This window comes from Heterodontus francisci, chromosome 17 (genome assembly GCF_036365525.1).
Source record: "Heterodontus francisci isolate sHetFra1 chromosome 17, sHetFra1.hap1, whole genome shotgun sequence".
Lineage (NCBI taxonomy): Eukaryota > Metazoa > Chordata > Chondrichthyes > Heterodontiformes > Heterodontidae > Heterodontus > Heterodontus francisci.
Genome location: NC_090387.1, coordinates 67122206 through 67145855, shown reverse-complemented (window position 1 = coordinate 67145855; position 23650 = coordinate 67122206). Strand labels below are relative to the sequence as shown.

At 47.4% G+C, this 23650-nt stretch overlaps 1 protein-coding gene across 5 annotated transcripts in view; it reads left to right on the top strand.

Moving 5' to 3' along the window:
- fhod1 (formin homology 2 domain containing 1) overlaps positions 1-23650 on the top strand; it is a 386223-nt gene that overhangs the window by 190458 nt on the left and 172115 nt on the right. For all 5 annotated transcript variants that reach the window (XM_068049567.1, XM_068049568.1, XM_068049569.1 and 2 more), the window contains one exon: positions 16695-16800. In XM_068049567.1, coding sequence (XP_067905668.1) covers positions 16695-16800 — 106 coding nt within the window. The remainder of the gene's footprint in view (positions 1-16694; positions 16801-23650) is intronic.

The window sequence follows — 23650 nt, the reverse complement described above, 5'->3', positions numbered from 1 at the left end:
GTATATAAACGACCAATAGTCACATTCACACGTGTGTTTTTACCTGCTGCTGTGGTAGTGATGGTAGCTGGGAGTTAAGCTACAGAACATGAAAGGGATTCATTCACTGGGAGACTGAGCCAAGCTGTAGTCCTGAATTGCACTAAGGTAAAAGAAGGGAGAACTTAAGATTTATTTACATATCTAACATGTACATATCCCAGTTAACATTTCGTGAAGGGTCACAGACTTGAAACATTAACTCTCTTTCTCTCTACACAGATGCTGCCAGACCTGCTGAGAATTTCCAGCACTTTGTGCTCTCATCTCAGAGTTCCAGCATCCGCAGTACTTTGCTCTTATTACATACATTTCCCAGTTTATTGGAGAGGGGTATGTGGGAGGGGGAGGGAAAAAGAGGCTTGTGCATCTCAAACTTCCTCTCCATTTAATATTTCTCTTTTTTTATCACTTAGCTGTGCCATTCTTTCCTCTGGAAGAATGTTGTGTAAATCAGGTGATTGTGTAATCGCTGAGGGCATGAAATCTTTATTTCATTGTGCTGAGGAAGTAGAAATACAACAAAAGAGATGGGCAAAGTCTTGAGTGAACTCTGACTGATGATGGAGGGGAATTCGCCAGTGAGCCTTCGTGCAGTCTTGGCCTGCATTAAATGAAAAGAAAGGCGGATAAACATTGGCATCACCTCTCCCTCTGCCCAGCTGGCTCTGACAGCCCAGCAACGTGCTGCGGCAGAGAAGATGTAATCTTGAACAGCTGGTCGTGCGCAAAGATCCAGTCCTTTTGGCAGAGTCTGCAGTGCACGATTTACAACTAATTATCTAACACACGGTAACAGCTAGCTGTTGCACAGCTCCTTGAATGTCACAAAGTATTCCACACTGTTCTCAATCAAACCAGATTCAGTACACTGCCTTGTAGGGTTCCCTGTGTTCTTCCCCCATGCCTGGATATACATTCTGGAGCTTTCTCCTATAATTGTAGCATCCCACTGAGGTGATGGGAGGACTTGCTTCCCCCACCCTGTCAATATATGTGGGACAACTTTGGAATTCATCTGAGTGCATTCACTGAGACTGAGCCCAGAGCCTCTCTCCGAAATCATTGCAGAGGGAACGGTCCCTTCAGAATGCTGAAAGAGGAAGGGAAGATGTGCTTGGTGGTGGCATCATGGTGGAGATGGCGGAGGATGATCCGTTGAATGTTGGAAGCTGGTGGGGTGGAAGGTGAGGTCAAGGGGAACCCTATTGTGGTTCTGGGATAGAGTGGAAAGGGTGAGAGCAGAATTGACGGAGATGTAACAGACACATTTGAGGGCCCTGTCAACCATGGTGGAGCGGAGTCCTTTTTTGGAGAAAATGGAAGAGATACCGGAAGTTGCTTGGAAGGTGGCATCTTTAGAACAGATGTGATAGAGGCACAAAAACTGGGAGAATGGAATAGAGTCCTTACAGGATGCAGGGTGTGAGGAAGTGTCGTCAAGGTATCTGTGGGAGTCTTTGGGCTTTTAGTGAACATTGGTCGATAACCTATCCCCAGAAATGGAGACAGAAAATTTAAGGAAGGGAAGGGAGGAGTTGGAGATAGACTGTGTGAAGGGAAGGGTGAAAATTGGAAGAAAAGTCAATGAAATTTTCCAGTTCACGGCGAGAGTACGAGACAACACTAATATAGTCATCAATGTACTGGAAAAAGAGGTGATGGAAGGGACCCAAGTAGGACTGGAACAAAGAATGAAATACCACAAAAATGCAGAGTTGGCTAGGACCCATATGACTTCCCTAAGCAACACCTTTTATTTGGAGGAATTGAATGGAGTCAAAGGGGAAATTGTTCAATATGAGAACAGGTTCAAGCAGGTGGAGAAGGGTGGTGGTAGATGGGAACTACTTGGACTTCTGTTCAAAGAAGAAGTGGAGGGCCCTAACGCCATCCTGGGGATGGAGGTGTAAGACATCCGTAGTGAAAAGGAGATGGTCAGGATCAGGAAACTGGAGACTGCTAAAGTGACGGAGAGTATTGGAAAAGTTATGAACGTAGGTAGGAATACTGGATAAGGAGAGAAAAAATAGAGTTGAGATAGGAAGAAAACAGTGCCATGGGCAAGAACAGGCTGAAACGATGGGCCTACCAGGGCAGATCTGTTTTGCAGATTTGGGAGGCAGGTAGAAGCAGGCTGTTCAGAAGGGGGAGACTATGAGATTGGAGGCTGTGGAGAGAAGATGAAATCAGTGACAGTCTTGGAAATGATAACTTGATGTTGGCTGGTGGGTCAGGGTCCAGGTTATTACAGTTGCATTTACATGGACTGTCAAGTGAAGTATGGTGGTCCATGTGCCAAGAGATCAATCTCCGTGCTTGTTCACCAGATTTTGGATAACAATATTTAAATTTTCAGACTAAATTCTTCAATTATACTTTTTATTTGGAAAAAAAGTGGATAATTAGTGAACAACCTGATTGGCTTTTTGCATTGGGCACAGCTTGCCATTTTTAACCATGTTTGAGTTTTTGGTGCAAATCAGCTCCTCGGACATACGGTTTGGAACTGTAAACCTCACAGCTGGAATTTGCTGTGTGTTGCTCGCTCTGTTTTCCCTCCTGTCTTCTCATGATGCTAAACCTGTGCACAATGGGGCACAGTGTCATGGATGCTGCCTGTCTTCTGCTACCTTACACAAGTGACCATTCTTTATCAGTGAGTGTAACCAGTGAATACTGGAAAGTTATTCCAGCAACGAGGCCATCACAATGAAGTTTGAATTCAGTCTTCAGCACTTTTCCACACAGGTACTATTTTCTGCAGTGGGCACTGGTTATTGATGAGGAATGAGAATTATGGCTGATTGCAGCCACCCTGCCTGAGATCAGCTAACCCAGCACACTCAGAGTTGAACCTGAGACTTTGCTGTGAACTAAATGGTTTACCATTTCTTCATTCAGTTTCATATATGTTATTTATTTTATTCCTCCTGCATCTAATTTCCGCTTTTAACTATTTTAAAATAGGATGTTGCAGAGAGGTAGTACAATATCTTTGGTCTGTGGGACTGATTCACCATGTTGCATCAGGATTGAAGCCAGGTTCCCTAAGGCAGCCAGCTGTGTCTGGTTACTTTTTATGTGTGCAGCTGGACACAGAACTTTATCCTGAGCACTTAAGAAGCTGCATAGGAATTGTCTGCGAAGCTACAGTTCAGAACAATTGAGAGCTAACCCTAGTTCCCAGCCCATTCTCTGGAATTGACCTTTATTATGTACATATATAAGTTAATTTACAGCATTGTCTTTGAGATTTCTGTGCAGTCTAATTGTGTGGAATTATTATTCTATGTTGACTGCAGTATGCAGAATGCGCATGACGAGCAAACTGGTCCTAAAGTCCAGAAAAGATCATAAGTCACTATGTGTTATGTCCCCCAAATATTTCCTGTGTCAAATATTTGTCCAGCTCTCTCCTTGTAGTGCCTGTTACAATCCATTTCTTTGGGCAAGTGCCAACATAACAGTCTGTACTTTGAGAGATTGTGATGTGAAAAGGCACTACACATATACAAGTGTGATTAAGTGCCTTGGTAACTACCCAGGGTGCTACATTTGATTTGCCATCAGGCACTGTTGAGTACAGACCTCTGCCCAACTCTCTATGGGGTAAGGAATTGAAACATTGCTGCGAGTGGCCCTTCAGCAGCTTGTCGCTTGGGATTGTGACCCTGGTTAGAAACTGTTGAAAGTAAGACCATGCGATATGCAACACCCAGTCACAGCTTGTGACAAGCACCATTAAGAACCCCTTCAGGGGGACATAAGTGGGTTAGGCGGGTGCCTTTCACCTGTGGGTCTTGAGTTCTAAATCAGTCCCTCGATATTGCAATGAATGTTTCTATTGGCTGTAAAGGGATGATCTGAATTTAATTGGGACAATATCAATCTATGGGCCTAAACCTCAAGCCTGCCCCTAATTTAGCACTCAGGCCTCATCATCTCAAGTCCAGCATCAGTCTCACTGGCTCTGTTTCACAGCCCTCTTACCACTGACTCTCTTTCCCGGCCCTCTTCTCGCCGACTCTCTTCCCCGGGCCTCTTCTCGCCGATTCTCTTCCCCGGACCTCTTCCCACCGACGCTCTTCCCCGGCCCTCTTCTCACCGACGCTCTTCCCCGGCCCTCTTCCCGCCGACTCTCTTCCCTGGCCCTCTTCCCGCCGACTCTCTTCCCCGGGCCTCTTCTCACTGACGCTCTTCCCCGGCCCTCTTACCGCCGACGCTCTTCCCCGGCCCTCTTCCCGCCGACGCTCTTCCCCGGCCCTCTTCCCGCCGACGTTGTTCCTCGGCCTCTTCTCGCGGACTCTCTTCCCCGGCCCTCTTCTCACCGACTCTCTTCCCCGGCCCTCTTCTCGCTGACGCTCTTCCCCGGCCCTCTTCTCGCCGACTCTCTTCCCCGGCCCTCTTCTCACCGACGCTCTTCCCCGGCCCTCTTCTCGCCGACGCTCTTCCCCGGCCCGACTCTCTTCCCCGGCCCGACTCTCTTCCCCGGCCCGACTCTCTTCCCCGGCCCGACACTCTTCCCCGGCCCTCTTCTCACTGACGCTCTTCCCCGGCCCTCTTCTCACCGACGCTCTTCCACGGCCCTCTTCTCACCGACACTCTTCCCCAGCCCTCTTCCCGCCGACGCTCTTCCCCGGCCCTCTTCCGACGTTGTTCCTCGGCCTCTTCTCTCCGACTCTCTTCCCCGGCCCTCTTCTCGCCGACTCTCTTCCCCGGCCCTCTTCTCTCCGACGCTCTTCCCCGCCGCTCTTCTTGCCGGTGCTCTTTCTCGGCCCTCTTCTCTCCGACTCTCTTCCCCGGCCCTCTTCCCGCCGATGCTCTTCCCCGGCCCTCTTCCCGCCGACGCTCTTCCTCTGCCCTCTTCCCGCTGACATTGTTCCTTGGCCTCTTCTCGCCGACTCTCTTCCCCGACCCTCTTCTCGCCGGTGCTCTTTCTCGGCCCTCTTCTCTCCGACTCTCTTCCCCGGCCCTCTTCTCTCCGACTCTCTTCCCCGGCCCTCTTCTCTCCAACGCTCTTCCCCGGGGCTCTTTCTCGGCCCTCTTCTCTCTGACGCTCTTCCCCGGCCCTCTTCCCGCCGATGCTCTTCCCCGGCCCTCTTCCCGCTGACGTTGTTCCTCGGCCTCTCCTCACCGACTCTCTTCCCCGACACTCTTCCCGCCGACGCTCTTCCCCGGCCCTCTTCTCGCCGACGTTGTTCCTCGGCCTCTTCTCGCCGACTCTCTTCCCCGGCCCTCTTCTCTCCGACTCTCTTCCCCGGCCCTCTTCTCTCTGACGCTCTTCCCCGGCCCTCTTCCCGCCGATGCTCTTCCCCGGCCCTCTTCCCGCTGACGTTGTTCCTCGGCCTCTCCTCACCGACTCCCTTCCCCGACCCTCTTCCCGCCGACGCTCTTCCCCGGCCCTCTTCTCGCCGACGTTGTTCCTCGGCCTCTTCTCGCCGACTCTCTTCCCCGGCCCTCTTCTCGCCGACTCTCTTCCCCGGCCCTCTTCTCGCCGACGCTCTTCCCCGGCCCTCTTCTCGCCGACTCTCTTCCCCGGCCCTCTTCCCGCCGACGCTCTTCCCCCGGCCTCTTCTTGCCGACTCTCTTCCCCGGCCCTCTTCTTGCCGACTCTCTTCCCCGGCCCTCTTCTCGCCGACTCTCTTCCCCGGCCCTCTTCTCGCCGACTCTCTTCCCCGGCCCTCTTCTCGCCGACTCTCTTCCCCGGCCCTCTTCTCGCCGACTCTCTTCCCCGGCCCTCTTCTCGCCGACTCTCTTCCCCGGCCCTCTTCTCGCCGACTCTCTTCCCCGGCCCTCTTCTCGCCGACTCTCTTCCCCGGCCCTCTTCTCGCCGACTCTCTTCCCCGGCCCTCTTCTCGCCGACTCTCTTCCCCGGCCCTCTTCTCGCCGACTCTCTTCCCCGGCCCTCTTCTTGCCGACTCTCTTCCCCGGCCCTCTTCTCTCCGACTCTCTTCCCCGGCCCTCTTCTCTCCGACTCTCTTCCCCGGCCCCCTTCTCTCCGACTCTCTTCCCCGGCCCTCTTCTCTCCGACTCTCTTCCCCGGCCCTCTTCCTGCCGACGCTCTTCCCCGGCCCTCTTCTCTCCGACTCTCTTCCCCGGCCCTCTTCTCGCTCGTGCCCTTTCTCGGCCCTCTTCTCTCCGACTCTCTTCCCCGGCCCTCTTCTCTCCGACTCTCTTCCCCGGCCCTCTTCTCTCCGACTCTCTTCCCCGGCCCTCTTCTCTCCGACTCTCTTCCCCGGCCCTCTTCTCCGGCCCTCTTCTCTCCGACTCTCTTCCCCGGCCCTCTTCTCTCCGACGCTCTTCCCCGGCGCTCTTTCTCGGCCCTCTTCTCTCCGACTCTCTTCCCCGGCCCTCTTCCCGCCGACTCTCTTCCCCGGCCCTCTTCCCGCCGACGCTCTTCCCCTGCCCTCTTCCCGCCGACTTTCTTCCCCGGCCCTCTTCTCGCCGGTGCTCTTTCTCGGCCCTCTTCTCTCCGACTCTCTTCCCCGGCCCTCTTCTCTCCGACGCTCTTCCACGGCCCTCTTCTCACCGACGCTCTTCCACGGCCCTCTTCTCACCGACACTCTTCCCCGGCCCTCTTCCCGCCGACGCTCTTCCCCGGCCCTCTTCCCGCCGACGTTGTTCCTCGCCCTCTTCTCGCCGACTCTCTTCCCCGGCCCTCTTCTCGCCGACGCTGTTCCCCGGCCCTCTTCTCGCTGGTGCTCTTTCTCGGCCCTCTTCTCTCCGACTCTCTTCCCCGGCCCTCTTCTCTCCAACTCTCTTCCGCGGCCCTCTTCCCGCCGACGCTCTTCCCCGGCCCTCTTCTCTCCGACTCTCTTCCCCGGCCCTCTTCTCTCCGACTCTCTTCCCCGGCCCTCTTCTCTCCGACTCTCTTCCCCGGCCCTCTTCTCTCCAACTCTCTTCCGCGGCCCTCTTCCCGCCGACGCTCTTCCCCGGCCCTCTTCTCTCCGACTCTCTTCCCCGGCCCTCTTCTCGCTGGTGCTCTTTCTTGGCCCTCTTCTCTCCGACTCTCTTCCCCGGCCCTCTTCCCGCCGACTCTCTTCCCCGGCCCTCCTCCCGCCGACGCTCTTCCCCTGCCCTCTTCCCGCCGACTTTCTTCCCCGGCCCTCTTCTCGCCGGTGCTCTTTCTCGGCCCTCTTCTCCGACGCTCTTCCCCGGCGCTCTTTCTCGGCCCTCTTATCTCCGACTCTCTTCCCCGGCCCTCTTCTCTCCGACTCTCTTCCCCGGCCCTCTTCTCTCCGACGCTCTTCCCCGGCCCTCTTCTCCGACGCTCTTCCCCGGCGCTCTTTCTCGGCCCTCTTATCTCCGACTCTCTTCCCCTGCCCTCTTCCCGCCGACTTTCTTCCCCGGCCCTCTTCTCGCTGGTGCTCTTTCTCGGCCCTCTTCTCTCCGACTCTCTTCCCCGGCCCTCTTCTCTCCGACTCTCTTCCCCGGCCCTCTTCTCCGACTCTCTTCCCCGGCCCTCTTCTCTCCGACTCTCTTCCCCGGCCCTCTTCTCTCCGACTCTCTTCCCCGGCCCTCTTCTCTCCGACTCTCTTCCCCGGCCCTCTTCTCTCCGACTCTCTTCCCCGGCCCTCTTCTCTCCGACTCTCTTCCACGGCCCTCTTCTCTCCGACTCTCTTCCACGGCCCTCTTCTCTCCGACTCTCTTCCACGGCCCTCTTCTCTCCGACTCTCTTCCACGGCCCTCTTCTCCGACGCTCTTCCCCGGCGCTCTTTCTCGGCCCTCTTCTCTCCGACGCTCTTCCCGCCGACGCTGTTCCCCGGCCCTCTTCTCTCTGACGCTCTTCCCCGGTCCTCTTCCCGCTGACGTTGTTCCTCGGCCTCTCCTCACCGACTCTCTTCCCCGGTCCTCTTCCCGCCGACTCTCTTCCCCGGTCCTCTTCTCGCCGACTCTCTTCCCCGGCCCTCTTCTCGCCGACTCTCTTCCCCGGCCCTCTTCTCGCCGACTCTCTACCCCGGCCCTCTTCTCGCCGACTCTCTTCCCCGGCCCTCTTCTCGCTGGTGCTCTTTCTCGGCCCTCTTCTCTCCGACTCTCTTCCCCGGCCCTCTTCCCGCCGACTTTCTTCCCCGGCCCTCTTCTCGCCGGTGCTCTTTCTCGGCCCTCTTCTCTCCGACTCTCTTCCCCGGCCCTCATCTCTCCGACGCTCTTCCCCGGCGCTCTTCTCGCCGGTGCTCTTTTACGGCCCTCTTCCCGCCGACACTCTTCCCGCCGACGTTGTTCCTCGGCCTCTCCTCACCGACTCTCTTCCCCGACCCTCTTCCCGCCGACTCTCTTCCCCGGCCCTCTTCTCGCCGACGTTGTTCCTCGGCCTCTTCTCGCTGACTCTCTTCCCCGGCCCTCTTCTCGCCGACGTTGTTCCTCGGCCTCTTCTCACCGACTCTCTTCCCCGGCCCTCTTCCCGCCGACGTTGTTCCTCGGCCTCTTCTCGCCGACTCGCTTCCCCGGCCCTCTTCTCGTCGACTCTCTTCCCCGGCCCTCTTCTCGTCGACTCTCTTCCCCGGCCCTCTTCCCGCCGACGCTCTTCCCCCGGCCTCTTCTCGCCGACTCTCTTCCCCGGCCCTCTTCTCGCCGACTCTCTTCCCCGGCCCTCTTCTCGCCGACTCTCTTCCCCGGCCCTCTTCTCTCCGACTCTCTTCCACGGCCCTCTTCTCTCCGACTCTCTTCCCCGGCCCTCTTCTCTCCGACTCTCTTCCCCGGCCCTCTTCTCTCCGACTCTCTTCCCCGGCCCTCTTCTCTCCGACTCTCTTCCCCGATCTCTTCTCTCCGACTCTCTTCCCCGGCCCTCTTCTCTCCGACTCTCTTCCCCGGCCCTCTTCTCTCCGACTCTTCCCCGGCCCTCTTCTCTCCGACTCTCTTCCCCGGCCCTCTTCTCTCCGACTCTCTTCCCCGGCCCTCTTCTCGCCGACTCTCTTCCCCGGCCCTCTTCTCTCCGACTCTCTTCCCCGGCCCTCTTCTCGCCGACTCTCTTCCCCGGCCCTCTTCTCGCAGACTCTCTTCCCCGGCCCTCTTCTCTCCGACTCTCTTCCCCGGCCCTCTTCTCTCCGGCTCTCTTCCCCGGCCCTCTTCTCTCCGGCTCTCTTCCCCGGCCCTCTTCTCGCTGGTGCTCTTTCTCGGCCCTCTTCTCTCCGACTCTCTTCCCCGGCCCTCTTCTCTCCGACTCTCTTCCCCGGCTCTCTTCTCTCCGACTCTCTTCCCCGGCCCTCTTCTCTCCGACTCTCTTCCCCAGCCCTCTTCTCTCCGACTCTCTTCCCCGGCCCTCTTCTCTCCAACTCTCTTCCCCGGCCCTCTTCTCGCCGACTCTCTTCCCCGGCCCTCTTCCCGCCGACGTTGTTCCTCGGCCCTCTTCTCTCCGACTCTCTTCCCCGGCCCTCTTCTCACCGGTGCTCTTTCTCGGCCCTCTTTTCGCCAACTCTCTTCCCCGGCCCTCTTCTCGCCGGTGCTCTTCCTCGGCCCTCTGCTCTCCGACTCTCTTCCCCGGCCCTCTTCTCGCCGGTGCTCTTTCTCGGCCCTCTTTTCGCCAACTCTCTTCCCGGGCCCTCTTTTCACCGACTCTCTTCCCTGGCCCTCTTCCCCGGCCCTCTTCCCGCCGACGCTCTTCCCCGGCCCTGTTCTGCTGTGATTGTTCTCTCATTGCCATCCTGTGATGCCCTTTCCTGCTATTTATTCTTCGCTCTCCTCTTGCTTTTACCCTCTTATCTTCTCTTCCTCCACACTATGGTGGGGGGGTGGTGGGGAGAGATTTGCTGTGTAGCGCTTTGAGCTTTTACCTGCATGGCCCGCACAATGTTCTGAAGTGAAGAATGCTGTGCAGGCCGCTGGCAGCGGTGCTACACGAATGGATTTCTCCCCCTGTGTCTCTCCTCTTCTCCCTTCTACCCCTCATGCACTCTCTTTCTCTCACTCCTCCCTATATTTCTCCCCTCAGCTTGTCCCAGTTTCTGTGTTTTCAGCTTGCCACTGTGCCTGGTTACCTGGTTACTTTGCTAGCTCAACTTTCTGCCATGTTTAGAAAACCAAGCAGGTGGAACATAATGGAGCGCCACCTCCCAGGATATTTTATAGATGTAACACTGCTCATTTACCCTGTGTATGTGAAACAGGTCTACTATTGCTTTTGTATAGTCCGGTATTCAACTTGCCGACCTGATTTTTTTCCAAATTAATCAGCCAAATTTTGTGCCATCACTTCTATTTGAATTAATGATGGCCAACTTGACAGATACTGCAGGTATGGAGACTTTGCCACTGTCACAAATAGGACTGCAGTGATGTGGCATATTGTCATCTCCATCATCAATGAGCAATGATGTTTCATGCACGGATTGAAGGAGTGATCACTTTGAGACACTCACCTTCTCAACCCGTTTGACAACTATTTCTAGCACATGTCTAATAAAGTAAAAGCTGAACTGTGTAATAAGTCAGCACCTGAAGGGGCTGAGATAATCTCAGAACAGAGAGTCTTTTGTCCTAACATGTTCTGATGGAGTTGCTGAGCAGGGAGAGGATGATCAATCTCTGCTTAAATTTCATTCTGAGTGTGTGTTTTGTTTTTGTCACCAGTGAGTGCTGTTGCAGACAGCAGGTTCCCATGTTGAGCTTGTGGAACTGAATGGCAAGATTTAAACTACAGATAGTGGCCTTGGCTCCATTAAATGTTATAAATATGTAGTCGGGTGTTTATAATGAATTCCTTAGCTAACTCCTAACTAATTGATCACCATTCACTGAATAGAAATGTCAGGTGAACCGCATGTTTTAAGTTGACTGTACAGTTGGCACAACATAAGGTGCTTCTGTCATTCAGATGAGACATTAATACAGTCTTGACCCTCGAGGGAAACATAAAAGTTTGCACGTCACATTTTGAGCAAGAACAGGCAGGTTCTCTCGTTCATCATTTACGCCTCAACCCACACCAGCAAAACTAAATGATCAGATCATTTATCTCAGTGCTGTTTGTGGAACCTTGCTGAGCACAAATTAGCTGTTATATTCTCTCTACATTAGTTGGCAGGAAAAAAGACAGAGGCGCAAGGGGAGAGCCAACTGTGCAACAGCCCCGACAAACAAATTTCTCTGCAGCACCTGTGGAAGAGCCTGCCACTCCAGAATTGGCCTTTATAGCCACTCCAGGCGCTGCTTCACAAACCACTGACCACCTCCAGGCGCGTATCCATTGTCTCTCGAGATAAGGAGGCCCAAAAGAAAAGACAACAGTGACTATACTTCAAAAATACTTCAGTAACTGTGATGTGTCAGTTGATAGCACTGTCACCTCTGAGTCACAAGGTTCCAGGTTCAAGTCCCACTCCAGGGCTTGAGAACAAAAATCAAAGCTGACACTGCAGTGCAGTGCTGAGGGAGTGCTGCACTGTCGAAGGTATTGTCTTTCAGATGAGATGTTATTCCAAGGCCCTTTCTGCCTGCTTGGGCGGATGTAAAAGATCCCATGGCATTATTCCGAAGAAGAGCAGGGGAATTATCCTGGGTGCTCTGGCCAATGTTTATCGCTCAATCAACATAAAAAAACAGATTATGCCGTCATTATCACATTGCTGTTTGTGGCAGTTTGCTGTGTGCAAACTGGCTGCTGTGTTTCCTACATTACAACAGTGACTGCACTTCAAAGGTCTGGTCATGAAAAGCGCGATATAAATGCAAGTCTGTCTGTCTTTTTGCTTTGGGACATCCTGGGGTCATGAAATATCCTACATAAATGTAAGTTCTTTCTCTCCTTCCATCCTTCCTTCTTTCCCCATATCTTCCAGGAATCATAAATATCCACACAAGAACAGCAGGTTCAATATTCATCTGGTACTCATTTGGGCCTACTTCCACCTCTTCCTGTTTGTTGAGTTTTAGGGAAGGTAGAATAACATGTTGAGAAAGTGTTCTGACCCTGTATTTTGCAGTTGCTGGCTGGAACATGTGGAGCTTATTAATTTGATTATGTAATGAAGCTTGTTATTTACAGTAAATGAAGGACATTATATCACATGTCCTGGAGAAATTTACTTCTATTCCTCCATCAATTTTGTTTTATGTTCTTCTCCTTTAGCAACTTCCATGAACTTTTCCAACCAAAAGGAGAGGCAAGTAACTTATTCTCAAGTTGCTAACTCCTGCCAGGAGATGCATAGCTCTGACTGATGATATAAAAATAGGAAATATTGGAGAAACACAGCAAGTCCATCAGCATCTAGAAAGAGTTATGTTAGGTTAAGAATTTAAGTTCCAACCCTTTACCAGAACTCCGTTTTGTCTCTTATTCGCCTGCTATCTCTCAGGAATGGACCTCAGATCCACTCAGCCTCATTGGCTGTCAGTGGGAAACTTTTTTGTGTTTGTTCTTCATAGCAGAATGCTTGGCTTCCCATATCATGCATAAGTGTGCTGGTGCACCATTGAACACCTTACTACATACTGCATTGTGCACCATCAGTCTGTGCATGCATGACATAGTGGCATGGAAATTGTTTTTGGGCTGTGACAAAAAACAGGCAATATCGGATCAGCTGCCTGTTCCATGCAGCACCTGATAATTTAATTCCATTGACTTCAATGGAGCTGAATACAAGGCACTGTGTATAACGGGCTGCCGATCCATTACTGCTGTTTTGCACCACCACCTGAGGCAAATTTCTAACTCATTGTATTAATGCACCCTCAGTCTACCCAGTGTATTAGTGAATTATCAGTCTACCAACAGTACAGAGTGCACAGTTAGTCAATAAGTGGTGCAGTACATTAGTGCACTATAAATCTACCTGTGGCACAGTCAGTCTACACAAGGTATGGATTGAACAAAATAAAGAATTTTTTTCAAATCATAATATTTTGGAATATTAACTGATTTTTCGTTACTTCAGTAAATGCAAAAGAATAGCAGTCTCACTAAATGTGAAGCAGTAATTTTAATAGAGTAATGGCAGATCAATGCCTTTTAATTCTATTTCTACTTCTGTTCAATTAAAGTTATAAATTAATTTAATTGTTTTGAAAATTAATCAGGAATATGTCTTCTATAAATCTTTTTTGAGAGCTGCAGGCACAAGATACTTTTTATGTATATGTATTTATACACACACACACTATGCCTGAGTCGGGCTGTTTCTTTTAAAGCTACTGGCCTATACTTCAGTTTCCAGCTCTTTGATGGATGAAATTATTGGTACAGATCACATTGTAAATGGCAACCTAGTTCAGGATATTTTCCACATGCAAAAAAAACCAAACTAGAAAATGCGGAAAATTGATCGCTTTTCAAATCTGAATTTTGGCAAATCAGATGCTTCCTGAATCTTAAAGGCACAGACTTTGTATATCTTTGTGAATTAAAATGGAGATGGGAAGAGAAATGGCCCTTTGATGAGGTGTTTGGTATTGACCACCTTGTTTCTGCCATTTTATTGGAAGGGATTTTTGATTTGCTATGCACCCTCCAAGTCCTTTATTATTTCCTAATCTAGAAGGTGGGTTATAAGCCTGTTCCCGTCCCTGACTTTTAGCAGAGCTATGTTTCAGTGGGTCATTCTGAACTTTGACTGACCTGATGATTCCATTCCTCTTTCACTATCGGGAAGTGAATTACAGTCAGCTCCTCCCCAGTGCTATAACAAAGATTAGAAACTCACTGTTCTCTGGTCAGGCTGCTTGTTATCCTGTCAGTTGAACTCACATTTTCTAAAAAAAAAATTCTTGTCTGAAGAAATCTCACTTAAAGCTTTGAATTATTATTAACAAATTATAAATCTTGTCAATAATAGTTTAATTTTTTTTATATGACATGCAAGCGTCATCTTGCCCCTTTTCCTGAAGGACATGTGCAGGAAAAAGTCTAGCTAACAACATGCACTGTGAGATGTCCCACTTCAACACTATCCATCCCAGTAAACGGAACATGTCAGTGTTCAGTGGGGACAGGGAGTCAGATCCCAGAGAATAAGTACAGAATAGGCCCAAACACTAACCCAGGCACATTATCCATGTCATATTTTTGATTAAATATATCAAAAGCCTGATGTCATTATTGCAGTGGATGGGTTTGCATTCAACAGATCTAACATACTCCAGTTACTGTAGCAACTTGTTAACAGGTTCAGAGCTGCACTTCTGTTGAAGAAATTAACTGTGATTGAATACGTAAAAGTGGCTGAAAGTTTAGAAACTTTGCAGGAACTGAGCCCGCTCAAAAACTCTTCTCTTTGAAAAAAAAACACTGGTTTAAAAAATATGTGCAGCGTCTTTAAAAGAAACAAGCTAATTATTGCATTTGCAGTTAGGTCCCATGTTTCGAGGGAATCCAATTTCACCGGACTTGTGGAAGATGAATTTGGAGTGCCACCTAGTGATAATGTTCTGTTTGCACAGCATTGAGAATCTCAGTATATGCATATATCAAATATACTGTTATACTTTATGCAAGATTCTTTTGCTGAATTATTTGTTGTAAATGTAGGTCAACTTTAAATGCATGAACTGAGCAAAACTTGCTCACCAATTAAAGTTTCTTGATTTACACCAATTGTGTCATCCTTTATTACATTAAGCCCATGTAATATTAATGTACTTGAAGCATGTATCATAAATTGTATTGATGTTCAAGAAATGTATATATGAAGTGTCCTTCAACAGCACCTTCCAAACCCGTGACCTTTACCACCAAGAAGAAGGGCAGCAGATCATGGAAACCTCATCACCTACAAGATTTCCCCCCCCACAAACTCAAAGCCACACACCGTTCTGACTTGGAACTATATCGCTGTTCCTTCACTGTCACTGGTCAAAGTCCTGGAACTCCCTCCCTAACAGCACTGTGGGTGTACCTACACCAGATGGACTGCAGCGGTTCAAGAAAGAGGCTCACCACCACCTTCTGAAGGGCAATTAGAGATGGGTAATAAATGTCAGTGATGCCCACATCCAATGAACAAATAAAAAGACAAATTTGGGTGCAAGATTTAAGTACATAGTCTAGGCTGACACTCTGGTATGGTACTGAGGGACTGTTGCATTGTCTGAAGTGCTTCCATCTCTCTGCTGTATGTAAGATATTGGGGTGTACAAAATGGCTGCTGCATTTGCCTGTTCATCATTCATTGCATTTCAAAGTGTCTGAAGCGGTTTGAGTCATTTCCAAGAAATGAGGTAAAATGCCATATAAATGAAAATTGTTCTTTTTCTTTTAGTTTATACATTTTAATTCCTTCTCCCTAAGTAAGTGAGGCGTGCATAAGTTCATAAATCAGAAAAAGTGTTTTATTGCATGCCTGTACAGTCTTAACTGTTGCAAATGACTATTATATAACAGTTAACTTTTTGGCTTTATTTGTAAGCCCTGCCCTGCTTCTCTTCCTGTCCCCTGGGCTCTGCTGTTGTATTGTACAGTTTCAGTAACTTTGATCTTTTTAGAAACCAGGATGTCAGCCCACGCAACTGAAATTTCAGTCCCTCGGCTGCCTGCTGTTTCGATCAGTGTGGTATCTCAGATGCCGTAGCTTCTATTTCCCATGGCAGTGAAGCCTTGAAGTGGAGCTCTGTTCAGCTGCTCTAAATGAACTGTACTGACAGCCAATATTGTTCATTTCCCCACTCTTCCTGCCCCACTAAGGTACTTTAATCCTGTTTTTTCTGCCCCATCTCCTCCCTTTTGTTCTTGTGGTGCTGACTGATGCTGAGCTACAATTCCATGGCTCCCAGTAGCCTTTGGATACCTTGCCCAATTGGTTATCCTCCCATCAATAAAAACAAAAAATGTTGGAAATAACTGGTCAGGCAGCATCTTTCATCAGAACCATTCTCCATCTTTGACAGTGAGTGTTGGCAGGCTATTCAGCTGTGCAAGACATCACTGCTGGGCTGGATCCTGTCCTTAGTGGATGCACACACATGCACACTTTCCGAAAGGAGATACTGGATAGCACCTTCTTTTGATTTTTTTTTTGGAAAAACAGATCCTGAAAATTTCCTTTGTATTTTTTAAAAATGAAAAATATTCCTGCAAATAATTTTAAAGCTAATTTAATAATCTTGCTGCTATCATATATCATTGCCCACCTTCTCTTGCTTGTCTTTTTCTTTTGTTTTTTTGCTCCGATTTTTAATTTCCTCCCGTTTGTTCCAGTCTGATTGGTAGCCTTCATCCCAAACTACCCCCAGTACTGTTTCATGGTCAGCCCATCTGTATTAGCTGCTGGCCTGATTCACCACATGAATTTATCTTACTACATTATTTCTTACAGCAGTGACTGCGCTTCTTTGTCAGTTGTAAAACACTTCAGGGCTCCCTGAGGTTATGAAAGGTGCTACATAAATGCAAGTTCTTTCCATCCTGTCCCTTTGCTTTCCTTCCAGATCCTGGCCTTTGCTGAGAAATTGAGCAAAGTTGAGCTGCCCATGTGCAAAACAAGAGTGATGAGTTCATGTTGAGCCACTCTATGGGACAGAACAATGGGGCGCTAATTGAGGTGTTGCACTGAGCTGCCTCATACCCATGATACATCAGTTTTCTTTTTGCGGTGGGGGATTGTGTATAATTTCTGTAAGATCCTAAAGACTCGTCGCATTGTTGTGAGTAATTGTCTGTGACTGCTACAAGTACATTGCCAGTCACATCTCGCTGATCTAATGTGTATCTTCTTTTGTAGGATGACAAAGATCTGGTGCCCGAGTTTGTAAATGCCGAAGGATTAACATGTCTAATCAAAGTGGGAGCAGAAGCTGACCAGAACTACCAGAACTATATCCTGAGAGGTTAGTTAGTACTCTGCCTCAATACAGCTAAGAGGGCTGCTCGTTACTTTTTGCTGCAGGAAACTTTTGCTCTAAGATTTTTTTTTTAAAAGAGAGATTTAGAATTGAGCACAAATAGGGATTCAGATTCAGTTTTGGAACTATCCATGCTTGTTTAGGGGTCTGAAGCACTATCACTTAACCTGTTGTAAACTGAATTGTACCCTCCACCATCTGTGATCCCAGCCCAATGTCTCTGATGGTGATTGTCCAACTGAGCTTGACCCGGCTGGTGGTCATTTAAATGGGCCCTTCTCCTATTTGTTTTAATTATAATGCTAGTTGAAGATTCAAAATTTGAGTAGAATGTATATTCATGTTTCAGATCCAGAACAGCAAGATCCAGTGCTGCTCTATATGTTAAATAATAAATTCAAAATATACCTACCACATTCAATTCATAAGAGCATTTCTTCATGCCTCCTGATTTAAGCTCCAAGCGACAGCCAGCGGGTAGATCTGAACATTTGGAGGCAACTAGTATTGGCGTAACTGCTCTGCAGGGACAGGTTGTGTGACAGAAGGGATAAATATAGCAATTTCATCAAAAAAAACCAGTTAGTAGCCCACCTTCCTTCCATAACTGTTCAATGAGAATAACAGCTTCCAACTTTATTCAGCCTATTTTTTTGGGTGTACTCAAATTGAGGAGTGATAAAAAGCATGAGTAGATATTAAAAAGAAAATCTCCAGCTTGCCCTCCTGATTTAAATCTAGGTAGAGGAGAAAGCTTGTTTAAGTTCACCCTGCTTTGAACCATGTAACTGGAGATGGTGGCAGCCATTTTGTTTTCACCAGTACAGATTTTGTAGCTGGAGTTCACGCTGGCAGGAGCTTTCTGTTTGAAAAGAGTCGAGCTTTATTCAGAAGCTTTATAGTTTGCAAAGGGGAACTGAATTATCTATTTGCTTTTTCTTTCTTGGTTTTCCAATCTTACTCATGACTGTCGAGATTTAGGTTTATCCCCCTCAATGGATTTGGAGGCCAGGTGGCAGAACTATGGATAGAAATTTACTCTTGTGTATGTCTCTGAAGTTTGCTGTTCATATCCATTTATCAGGGAACACCAGCTATGAACCTCTGCTGCATTTGATATTCACCATTTGTAGTAGGGTTAGGTCAATCTGAATTTCAGGTGTAGTTAGATTCTCCTGAGACCAAGACCATTTTTAAGTTTGGGAACAGGTATTGGGCCCAACAAATCAAAGCCTTTTCATCAATGAAGCCTGTATCCTGATCATTGTTTCTCTTTCTTTATGTATAATTGATTCTTGTTCTCATTTATAGTGTTCATTTCAACATCAGTCAACCCTTTATCAGAAAAGTGTGTTGTCGGGGGTCTGCATCCCTTGCATTGGTCTGCTTTTTATTTTTCGGGACTTTTGAACCACTGTATTTTGCCATATTTTTTGTTTTAACTTTAGTCATGCATTTTCACACTTCTGTTGTATTTTAAAACTTTTTTTTTGGCTTTTTTCTTTGAGTGGATTACTTGCATGTTCTGTTACTTTAGCAGCTTTCGTTTCTTCCAATTGCTTGACTGGGATGATTTACATTAAAAAAAACAATTAGCCCATGAACTCCATCTCTGCTTGGACTGTCCCCTTTTTGTCTAATGCTATTAAACCAATCTATCAATCTTTACAAAACTGATTGCTTATATTTCTATCTTTAGGCCTGAAGAAGGGTTCTGCAAGAAACTTTAATCTGTCTTTCTTTTTCCAAAGGTGCTGACTGACCTGCTATAGATTTCCTGCATTTTCTAACTTTTGTTTCAGGTTTCCCACATTGCAGTTTTTCCTTTGTATCTATAATTCCCTGGCTTCTCCCCATCTCCCTTTTTGAAGAGGTGTATTATATTTATAATTGTCATTATGTTATATGCCTTGGAGACATGGACAACAAACCAAGAGACTGTTGATAAGCTGAATGCATTTGAAATGTGGACATAGGAGAATAGTCTTTGTGTATTTGTGTAGGATACACAGAACAATGAGTAAGTGCTGGAGAAAAGAGGAAATTAGTGCATAACAAAGAAAAAACAAACAATATTTCGATCACAATTAGAGCAGAAGGTAGACAGAGATAATTATTGGAAGGAAAGATCATAGGAGAGGGAAACAGGAGATGACGGATAAAATGGACTGGATGTAGTTGACCTATGCGGAATGTGTAAGGACAGCACAGGACAGAGGTGGAGATCCATGGCAATAAACCTTCTGGGAAGGCGATGACACCAATGAACGAATTAATTATAGTTGCCAGTCTCCTTGGCACAATTTTCTTTTCTACATAATTTTGAAGATTATGGTCAGAGCCTGTTTCTTCCCTAGTTCACCCCCCCCCACCCCCAACCCAGGCTTCTCTGATGTAAACAGAAGGTCCCAGTGCTTAAAAGTTTTTTTTCAGTAGTCTTTGAATAACCTCCCATAACAGTTCTACAGCTCCCTCTGGTGTTCTACCATTTTATTACCATTGATAAATAGAATCTGCCGTTCCCTCAGCCTCGAGTGCAAGCTCACCTCTTTGCTGATCTTCCGCACCTTAGCTACGAATGTGCCAATAAAAAGCTTAGGGCACAGAAAGAGGCCACTTGGCCTCCTTGTTCACCCAGGAATCTCCATCCTTTTCTGCTTATCAGATTTGTATCTTCCCAACTCCATGTTAAATATTTCCCATTGCTAATCTACAATTCCATTTGCTAATCTTTCCTTAGAATTTGTTACATCCGATTCACATATCGGTCTTCCATTTTTATTTCTCATTGAATCTATTGGCGTGGATCATGTATGCACTCCACCTCATTTATCCAGAACTGGGTTATGTCGAGATTCCTTCTGTGTTAGCGTAGCCACATACGGAGTGTTCAAACAGCCTTGCTGAACACTGCAAAAAAATTGTAATGTTTTCACCAGAAACATTTTCCGGTTCAAGTCTACTTTTGTATAACTAAAATCCTCTATTGTTACCACTATTAATATCTCATTAATAATACTACAGACTTTGTCCACTGTTTTTTTTCTACTGTTCAGCCATCTAGAACAATCTCACAATATCATAGAACTCAAAACTTCCAGCTAGAAGGAGGATATTTGGACTATCCTGCTGGCACTTTGCAAGAACAGTTATGCTTAGTGTCACATCACCAATTTTTGTCTGTAATCCTGTAAATTCAAGTACCTATCCAACACCCTTTTAAACTTATTTATGGGGCCAATTATGCCTTTTGAGCCAGGACCCTGATATTGGGGTCAAATGGGAGTCACAACCCTACACTGTGTGGGCAACGGTCACCCGGCAATGATTTTCTCCAAATTGGCCAATTAGTGGCCACAGGGTGGGCACTCAAAGCTAGGGGCCTAATGAGAAGTGCACCAACTCGAAAGGAGATGAAGCCTGTAGGTCAGGTGAGAGATAGGGGACCTCCATTTTGAGATTCCCTCTCTCCAACATTTTAAACTTGTGAATTGAAAAATAGAATCAGCTGCCAGCTCACCATTGGTGGAGTGGGGTGGGGCCCTGCCACAGGTGGCCTGTGGCTGTAGCCAAACAGGTGGTGAGGGCCTCAAAGACTGCCTGGAGTATTGGGCCCCTACGTCTGCCACCTGGAGGCCACTTCCGGGCAGCTGGCCTAGACCCCGACACTTTGGGGGGGCCTGCAGGCCAACTGGCCTCTGACCTAGCTCAATTGGCTACCCACCATTGGCCTGGGACATATGGGGCTAAAAATTCTGCCCATGGAATCAGCTTCCACCACCTTTTCATGTAGTATGTTCCAGATCCCAACAACGGAGTGAAAAAAATTCTCTTCGTCTCTCCTCTAGATCTGTTGCCAATGATTTTAAATCTATGATTTCTGGTTATTGACCCAATCACCTCTCATCATAAAAATCTCTAATAGGTCACCTGTTAACCTTCTCTGTTCCAAGAAGAACAGTCTTAAAACTTTTCCAATTTCTCAAATCTGAAATCCCTGATCCCTGTTAACGTGGTAAACCTCCTCTGTATCCTTTCCAAGGTCTTTATATCTTTCCTGAAGTGTGGTGCCCAGAATTGTCTACAATGCACCAGCTGAGGCCTAAGCAGCAATTTATAAAGTTCTGTAATGATTTATTTGCTTTTATATTCTACTCCTGCATTTATAAATGCTGGTAACCCATATGCTTTTTTTTAACCACATTAACTTGCTGTGTTACCTTTAAGAATTTGTGCATCTGGGCTCCAAGATCTCACTGCTCATCTACACTTCAAAATTGTGCCATTTATAGTATACTGGCTTTCCATATTAGTCCTCCCAAAGTGCACCACTTCACACTTCTCCACACTGAATTCCATCTGCCGTGTTTCTGTTAAATTACAAAAAGCTTGTTATGGAAAGATAATGCTGGAGATTATATTTACTCAGTTTCACATTTATTGCAGAGAAAAAAGATTTATAAACATGTAGCTCCTCGCTCAAACCCTCCACCAGACTCAGTGAGTGTCTGCTTATAAATGCTCAACTAAAACCCCAATTAACACCCTTCACCTGTATATAATCAAACCATTGACACATAATTAACAGCTTCTGCCCATTTCACCATCCTGTCTATGTCATCCTGAAGCCTATAATAGTCCTCATCACTATCTACTACTTTCCCAAATTTCATATCATCTGCAAACTTTATAATACTGTTCCCAACACCCAAGGACTAGGTCATTAAAAAAAATTCCAAAGGGTATTGGGTCCAAAACTGACCCTTGGGGAACACCACAGCAAACCGCCTCCCAATCTGAAAAACATTCATCGAGCACCAGCCTTTGCTTCCTGTCATTGAGCTAATTTCGTAGCTACCCCTTACACCTTAAGATGGAAGACCATAGAATTAATAGACCTTTAAGTGTGGCACTTTGTCAAATGCCTTACAAAAATCCATACATACAACATCTGCTGCACTACCTTGATCAACCTTCTCTGTTACCTCATCAAATTCAATCAAGTTAGTCAGAATGATTTGTCTGTAACAAAACCATGCTGCTTCTCCTTAATTAATCAATTCCTGATGATAACTTCCTCACCATTGGTGTTTAGCTGACTGGCCTGTAGATTCCTGGCTTAACCCTTTCTTCAACAGTGCTATAAAATTAGTGTCATAACCAGGTGAGGTGGGGTCTCAGGCTCTCCACTTGCCCCTTCCTCCTATTTGACTGCAACAGGGTTTTTTCCTTTTTAAAAGTGGTTGTGTTTAACCCTTTACCGTGATTGTGAAAGAACCAATCGGACAAGTATCCTTGAGTTTAAACAAGTAGGAGTTAAGTTTATTATACTTAACACTCTAACCCGATTTAAAAATACTAAAATAAAAGCTACACATTCACACAAAAATCACACACACAAATAGATTACAGGAGGGAAAAAAATAGATTTGGTGGTTGGGTTTAAAGTCCAGAATAAATAGAACTTAAATACAGTCTGTAAAGTGGATGATCCAGTAGTCCTCAGCTGAAGCTGTATTCCTGAAGTTCTTGGTTGGTCAAAGTGTATTTTGGCTGGCTTGCTGTGCTCAGGGTTTACCTGAAGACAGAATTTGTAGTTGGCTCTCTTCCCCTGTCACTGGCTGTAGTGGTCTGCAGGCTTGGAGGATTCCCCAGTTGCAGATGATTTTCAAACTTGATGTTTTCTGGGGAGAGAGAGAAAGGGAAGCATATCGCTTTTTGCTGTGGCACACTCTGTTACTGCTTGTCTCTTGTTTGTGCAACAACTCCCAGTTTCTTCAGAGATGAACAGACGGTCACCTGGTTTTCTTCATCCCCTTTGTTTCTAAAGAGGCTTTCTGGAATCTTCTAATGAAATTCAAAGTTCTACATGCCCCAGGATGTCCATTCACACTTGGGGGTTGGCTCTTTCAAAGTCAATATGTGAGGATGGCCTTGACTGTCATGCTAATGAAGCCATTTTAGGTACTTCAATCACTTAGAGCAAGCTATTGTCCTGGCTGGACTTCTTGTTAGACTTTTTGCCTCCAGTTCAATCTCCTGGTATTTCCAATGTAAATTACAGTGGCCATCTTGGCTGTAATTCTGGCCACTTTATATTTCTTCCCCTTGGATCTAATACTATCCCTAATTTCTTTTGTAAGCCACGGTTAAGCCACCCTTCCGTGGTGCCATGAAGTTGGCTGTTGCTGCTTTCCCTATACATCACTGAAGGCAGCAGCACAGGTAGATAAGGTGGCTAGGAAGGTATATGGGATACTTGCCTTTCAGCCGACGCATAGAATATGAGGAGGGAGGTTATGATGGAGCTGTATAAAATGCTAGTTAGGCCACAGCTGGAGTACTGTGTACAGTTCTGGCCGCCACATCATAGGAAGGATGTGATTGCACTGGAGAGGATGCAGAGGAGATTCGCCAGGCTGTTGCCTGGGCTGGAGCATTTCAGTTATGAAGACAGACTGGATAGGCTAGGGTTGTTTTCCTTAGAGCGGAGAAGGCTGAGGGGGGACCTGATTGACGTATACAAAATTAAGAGGGGCATTTATAGGGTAGATAGGAAGAAACTTTTTCCCTCAGCAGAGCTGTCAATAACCAGAGGGCGTAAATTTAAGGTAAGGGCCAGGAGGTTTAGAGGGGATTTAAGGAAAAACCTTTTCACCCAGAGGGTGGTTGGAATCTGGAAAACACTGCCTGAAGGGGTGGTAGAGGCAGGTACCCTCACAACATTTAAGAAGTATTTAGATGAGCACTTGAAATGCCACGAGCCAAGTGCTGGAAAATGGGATTAGAATAGATAGGTGCTTGATGGCCAGCGTGGACACGATGGGCCGAAGGG